At 46.6% G+C, this 7495-nt stretch overlaps 1 protein-coding gene across 1 annotated transcript; it reads right to left on the minus strand.

Moving 5' to 3' along the window:
* Positions 1 to 213: 213 nt before the first annotated feature.
* On the minus strand, positions 214 to 3268 carry LOC147639536 (phenylalanine ammonia-lyase 1-like). The gene has a single exon (XM_086792308.1). It carries the CDS (start codon positions 2755 to 2757, stop codon positions 445 to 447), a length of 2313 nt encoding a protein of 770 aa, XP_086648434.1. The 5' UTR covers positions 2758 to 3268; the 3' UTR covers positions 214 to 444.
* Positions 3269 to 7495: the final 4227 nt, after the last annotated feature.

Here is a 7495-nt window from a genome sequence, read left to right on the forward strand (position 1 = left end):
ATGCGACTTACAAGACAAGGAAATTTTGCCAAGAATTTAGCATTGATTACTAGAACAAAAGAAAGATAGCTCCAAATCTAATACGAAAATAGGTTTTCTTCAACCTTAGAATTTGGAGGCGATTGCTCGAGGACGTGCGGGTTCACTTGATTGAAACAAGAGGGATAGGGGAGAAGGGACCATTGACTAGCAAGCCAGTTGGATTGTTAACGATAACAATTAAAATTGGTCGATTACTTATTGATCAAATATATATTGCGTTGATAACAAGAGGCAGGCCATCGATGTGTAGGCAGGCCATCGATGTGCCAGGTCATAATAATGCTTGATTTTCTTACAAAAAAAAGGGTATGACAGCTTAGGTCGATCATTCTATCCCTAATAAAAAAACACTGGGCATGGTCATCGTGAAAGGACGAATGGATCAGGATACCACCAAATAGTCTAGACGGTGAGCGACCAGTATCCTTTGCCTGCGGTGGCAGAGGGTGACCTGACGTTGTCGAACCAGGCCCAGTAGGAAGGGTTGAAAGCCGCCGGCGAGGCAGGGACGGTGCGGGGCGTGAAGGGCCCCGCGGAGCCGCGCCATCCTTGCAGGCACTTGAGCAGAGGCAAAAGCAGCTTCCCATCCAGAACGGCAGTGAAGACCTTCTCAATGTCCTCACCAGGGCTCCTCGTTGCGGTGCCGCGCAGCAGATTGGTGCCCAGCTCGGTCCGAACAAACTTGTAGATGGGGTAGGTCCTGCAGTTCTTGATCCTGTTGGGCACTGCATAGTCTCCATTGTCATACCTGTCCCTTGCCTTGGGCACCTCCTCGTCAAGGAGCTTCTTGAGCTGGGCTTCGAAGACGGGGATAGCCCTGAACAGCGGAGTGACCTCCTTAGCGTTCTCTTCTTCCTCGGGGGTTTTCAAGGCCTGCTCGACCAGCATCTCTCTCAGCTGCAGCATGAGAGCGTAGGATGGGTTGGAGGGATTGTCGATGTAGGAGAAGACCGGCTGGTGGTCCACGATCTGCAACAGCTCCTTCTCGGAGAAGCGGGTAGGGAAGAGGGAGCCGTTCTCCGTGTAGAGAGTGGCGTTGGTGGCGTTCTCCACGAGGCGTTTCACCACCGCCTGCATGTTCTCCTCCAGATGCCTCAAGTCCACTGCCTGGCAAAGAGCCACCATGTAGGTGGACGACATGAGTTTCAGAATCTCCACAGCTTCCGCCGTCTTCCTGGCCGCAATGAGCCCCAGAGAGTTCACGTCCTGGTTGTGCTGCTCAGCACTCTGTACATGGGTAGTCACGGGATTGGCCAGGTATTGCAGCTCCGAACAGTAGGCAGCCATGGCAATCTCTGCCCCCTTGAAGCCATAATCCAAGCTAGGATTCGGCCCGCCGCTGAGATTGGAGGGCAACCCAGAATTATAATAGTCGCAGACAAGCTCGGAGAATTGGGCGAACATGAGCTTTCCAATGGCGGCCAGGGCGATCCTCATGTTGTCCATGGAGACGCCGATGGGGGTGCCCTGGAAGTTGCCCCCGTGCAGAGCCATGTCGCGGGACACGTCAATGAGTGGGTTGTCGTTCACGGAGTTGATCTCCCTCTCGATGGAGTGGGTGCCCGTTCTGATGACCTCCACCTGCGGGCCCAGCCACTGGGGCGACGTCCGCAGGGCGTAGCGGTCCTGCTTGGGCTTCGAGAGGGGATCCGTCTCGTGAAGCTTGGCCGCGGCCTTCATGTAGGAGCTGCCTTCAAGCAAAAACTCCATCACGGCGGCGGCCTCGATCTGTCCCGGATGGTGCTTGAGCTGATGGGTGAGGGGGTCCGTGAACTCAGGCTTGCCCTGCATCACTTCGCAGAAGAGGGCGGACAGCACCTCCGCCAGGAGTACCAGCACATTGGCGTCGAAGCATACATTGGCGGCCACAGCGGCGCCCACGGAGGTACCATTGACGAGGGCGAGGCCCTCCTTGGGCTGCAGCTCGAAAGGCGACTCCACGCCGGCCAACTTAAGCGCTTCGGCGGCGGAAACCTCTTTCCCCTCGGGTGTGATGGCCTTGGAGTTGGATCTGGCGGTGAGGAGGCCGGCGATGTAGGAGAGGGGGACCAGGTCACCTGAGGCGGTGATGGTACCTCGTAAGGGGAGCTTGGGAATGACGTTGGCGCACATGATCTTACACATGGCTTCCAGGATGGCCCAGCGGATGCCGGAGTAGCCCTGCATCAGGGTGTTGGTCCGGACCAGCATGGCGGCCTTGGCGTACTTGACAGGAAGGCTGCAGCCATCGACGTCTCTCCCGATCACCCCCGCGTTGAGGAAGCGGATAAGCTCCTTCTGGAGGTCCACGGCTTTGTTGGTGCGGCGGTGGGAGGTGGCGCCGAAGCCCGTGGTCACGCCGTAGGTGTCGGTGCCCTTGAGGATGTTGTTGAGCACCCAGTTTGAGCTCTCGTCCACTCGTGGCTTGGCCTCCGCCTCGTCCAGTTCCACCACCACGCTAGCCCTCTGCGTCACCGCAGTCACCTGGCCCACTGTCAGGCTGCTGCCGCGCAGCACCACCTTCTCGCTTTCCCAGAATTGGCGTACCATGCGCCTCACCTCCTCGAAGTGGCTGGTCTCCAGCGCCTCCGCGGCCTTGCCCCAATGAGGGGGTTTCGCCACCGGGCCGTCCACGAACAGCGGGTTCTTACCCTGCACGGGCAGTGGGAGCGTGGGCGGGCGGTGGAGGTCCGCCAGCTTCTTCTGGGCAGTCGCGGAAGCGTCGGCGGTAGCCATCTGCTGAGGTAGGTAGGTTCTCGAACGAGCTAGCGGGGTGAAGAGGCTGGTTGCAAAGGAAGCGAGCTATGTACCGAGAGGAATGGTGATTCTTTACAGGCTATGGGTGATGAGCTCTGTCTCAAAGAGAGGAACTCTGAAAAATAGCTGTGCTTGGCTCGCCTTTGTATTTGCGAAAATGGTCATGGCACCACGACTGGTCTCCCCTGGACGGATGACTAAGTCAACACTACAGCTTCCAACTTGCCGGCGAATGGTATTTCACAATTTCACACACGAGTTACTTCTATTTTCGTTTGAATTTTCCACCGTTTTTCTATATTCAATGATACCTCGCACCACTCGCACGTGGGCTGCGTCCATCCACGATGCTCGTCAAATGTCAACTTTCAAGCAATGAACAAGTGTTGGGTGGGGAAAACATTGAAAGTAATGAACAAGTGTTGGGTGGGGAAAACATTTATGAGTGCTCTGCAGAGTCCAGACACGTACCCTTTCCAAATAAGCATTTTCTTCATAATTTCGTCAAATTACTACTAATTTTTTAAAAATCAAATGTGGCATTTTCATTCTCCTCTCCAGATGTTGCGTGAGAGCTAAGTATTTTTATGTGTTTTCATGTGTTTTACAAGCTTGATTTTTATTGAATATAAGGAAATTGTTTTATGTTGAATGGTTGATTAAATAATTTGCTTGAGAAATTGATTTCACAACCATTTCTTCATCCATGGTTGTATCTCAATTTGCATAGCATCTTTAAAACATGCATTTCTTCATCCAATGCAATCATTTCGTCATCCATGGTCGTATCCCAATTTGCATGTCCAATAGTATCCTTAAAACATGTGGGTTCAACATCTTGCACAACCTTTGCAATACATGTATAATGGTGAACTACGTAATCATCATACATCAATCTTTGAACATGGTTTTTCACTCTATTCGACATGCATGGTCCAAGATCTGGCCTTGGTATCCTCGCGCGGGCTGCCTTAGCCTCACTTACACTAGGTGTCCTGATAGCTGGAATCCCAGACTCCTCGTCAAGGCAACGTCCCTACTCACCCTCATCTCACGTGTGATAGGGTTGTAACATCTGTACTCCTTTTGCTCAAGGGAGTAACCAATGAAAACGCATTTTTCAACCTTTGGATCCAACTTACTGTGTAGCTCGTTGGAATATGTACATATGCAATGCATCTAAAAACTTTTAGGTGTGACAAATTTGGTGTTCTACCATTGTACTTCTCCTCTGGTGTCATATCATGCACTATTGTTATGGGGTTCCTGTTCATAATATAAACAACAATTACAACTGCTTGAGCTCAATAATGATGAGGCATGCTCTTCTCAGCCATTAATGCATGAGCAACTTTTGCAATGTGCATGTTCTTCCTCTCAACAACGCCATTTTGCTATGCGGAGCGTAGCTGCATGTAAATTGTCTCTGAATTCCATGCTTTTTCAAATACACATTGAACTCATTAGAGAAATATTATCCCCCTCCATCTGACCTCAGGCACTTATTCTACAAACCTGTTTGTTTTTTAGCCACCAACATTCTGAAATTATGAAAGTGAGTAAACACTTCACTTTTCTCTTTCACGAAGTACCGCACCTTCCTTGTGTAGTCATCCTCCCATTGATGTCATCTTTTTCGGCCCTTATACATCTGAGTGCATCATATTAAGCGCCCTCTTGCTTACATTTATGTCATGTGGAAATACATTCTTTGATTTCTTTCCCAAATTGACATGCTTCATAAACCTTGTGTATTCCATCCACCTTAAATTTTGACAAACCTGTAACAATTTCAAAATTCTGTATGGACTTCAATCGCTACTCATTTACATGACCAATATGTTTATCTATATCGGCCACAACACCTGCATCTTGTGCAAACATAGTAGCTTTAACTTCAAGCATACTTACGTCCAAAGTAAATATTATGCCCACTCTCTTGCCCTTTGCAACCAAACATTTGTTCTTAAAGTCCTCTACATAGCAGCCATCAGGGTTGAAGCGTACCTCTAAACCCTACTCAATCATCTGTCCAATAGAAACTAGATTCTTTGTGATGTTGGAGACATGAAGTACATCATATAAGTACTTCATCTTGCCAACCTACATAGCCAATGGCACATTCCCAATATGAGAAATAGGATGAGATGTGTCATCCTCCGTCTCTACATAACTTGGTTTTTCCAAGTTCTTCACTTCTCTAAACCACTCACCATGACAGGTCATGTGGTTAGAGGATCCCGAGTTCACATACCATACATCATCAACATTTGTGGATACATTTGCAGCCATTGTGTTTACCATGTGCTATATAACAAATAAATGATCATATCTATCTTCAACATGCTTGCTTGAATATGCATAATTTAATAGCAAAGAAAGGGAGAAGATGTCCTTCCATATTACAGAATTTATCCTGAGAGAGCCTTGTTTTTTGTCATCAAAGAGCTGGGTTTTCAGTTGGGTTAACATTCCTACTAGTCTCACAACTTGTATTTTCAAGAGGTTGAACTGCTCGGAGTTTGTGCTATTCTTAGTTATATATATATATATGTATATATATATATATATATATATATATATATATATATATATCCCAAAAAATTTATTAAAGTTGCATATTTGAAGGTGCATATTATATAAAATTGTTAATGGTCACTAATTAGTGACCTTAGTAGTAAACCTTTGCCACGTCATTGATTAATGAAACTTGGCTAAGGTCTACCATAGCAATGTCACAAAGCTCCACAACTCTCTAGCCACCCCCTTTGACGCTACATGTGTGGAGAAAGGGATGAGAAAGGGATTGTCATCCTTTAATTTTAATTAGCATCGTTAATGGATAGAGAGACTCACAGATAGTACACGCTAACAAGTGAGAGACGCTCGCATTCTGTTTCATTTGATTAATGATATGAAGGGTGGTTACATCTTATGGTTGAGGGGTGGCTGCCCCTTCGCACACACGTCCATCCAATTTGGGCGGACATTGGGCATTACATCCAACACTCCCCCTTAATGCCAAATATCAGCACAAAGACAAGTGAAGGAGTGAGAGCTTATTTTATTTCTAAATCCTAGAATGAGAAAAAAGATTCATCCCCCAGTTTACTGTGATGATTCGTAAATGTCTATATTATACTATATGCTATATTGGATTGATTACATCATGCCAATGCATTAGCCTAGATCTAGGAGATTCTTCATGAGATAGAATAGCATAAGCTGGGATGTGTGTTGCACAAAACCTTTGGGATTTGTGTGTTAGGTCAATGTTGAGGCTCTTTGAGATCGACATCTGCAAGATGATGCTTTTCTTGAGCTTGATTCCCATTACTTCCCCTCAAGCGAGAGAAAAGGGTAAACATGAAGTTCTTGTGTGAGGCATAGTCGATGATGAGGATGATGAGAAAATCTATTTTGTCGTGAGAAACAAGCCACATCATCCTTGGAATCTTGGCCATGGAAAAATATCATTGAAGAGAGGCCATCACCATCGAGGGCATGGGTTCCCATGATTTGTGTAAGGCAAAAAAAAATTATTGATGCTAAGGTTCTCGATGAGGAAATCGACATGCAGATGGGGCTGGGCGCCCAAGATTGGGTCTTGAAGGCCACCTGTGTCAAATGTATGGGAAATAGGGTCAAGATTAAGGTCATAAACTTTGTGATTAGAATTTGTAGAAGAGGCATTGTGTACATCATGATGTGTGAGTTGGGCTTCGACCAGGGTCAGCGTCAATTTTTGCCGCATCTTGGTCATGCAAATTTTCAGCTTTCAAATCTGTATATTTAGGGCTGATCATGCTTCAATTTGGGGGGTCTACTGGCCGCTTGGATAGCTTGGGGACCCTTAGAGGATACCACCATCATGGAAAGATCGTGGTGATCAGATGTGTGGTGCTCAAAGGATGTTGTTGCATCTTGGCTTCCTATTTTGGGCTCAGAGGACGCATCTACATCTTGGCCTTCATCTTTGCCTATGTAGGACCCCTCGAGGAGAGAGAGGATCTTTGTTGTTTTTTCTTCATTAATTTGAAGTGCTAGCCTCCCATGATACTTTTGGGTGATTAAGCCATTGACTTGTAGATACGATGTGGAGAAAAGGATTATTATCCTTTAATCGTTAATGGTGGATAGAGAGACTCACAGATAGTACACAAACAAGTGAGAGACGCTTGCATTATGTTTCATTCAATTAATGATCTGAAGGGTGGTTACATCTTATGGTTGAGGGATTCATGCCCTTTGCACCACATGTTCATCCATATTTGGGCGGACATTGGGCATTACATCCAACAACCTGCACTCCACATGACACAAGAGATAACAAATGCCTTTAGCCATCACAATCCAAGAGAAAGGGAAATCCTATCATCAGAGAGAGAGAGAGAGAGAGAGAGAGAGACTTGCATGTCTCTCCCTTTGTACATATTATAACAAAATAGAGAGGGTCTTCCACACACACACACACACACACACACACACAGAGAATGGAGACCTAGGTCTAGTGCAATCATGTATCGACAACCTTGTTTATTTGCTCATTCAGCACATAGAAGAGTCTAGCCTTCTCCTCTTCCACGTACTCTCTCCTATATTGTGGCTTTAATTTGGAAACCTTTGAGAAAGTCCATGAAACTTTAAAAGTGAATGATGACCCCACTAAGGTCATGGCATTTATATTTACCCTAGAGCATGAGGCCCATCAAATAGT

The sequence above is a fragment of the Cibotium barometz genome, chromosome 4 (genome assembly GCF_041138505.1).
Source record: "Cibotium barometz isolate CiBa-2024 chromosome 4, ASM4113850v1, whole genome shotgun sequence".
In the NCBI taxonomy this organism is placed as follows: Eukaryota; Viridiplantae; Streptophyta; class Polypodiopsida; order Cyatheales; family Cibotiaceae; genus Cibotium; species Cibotium barometz.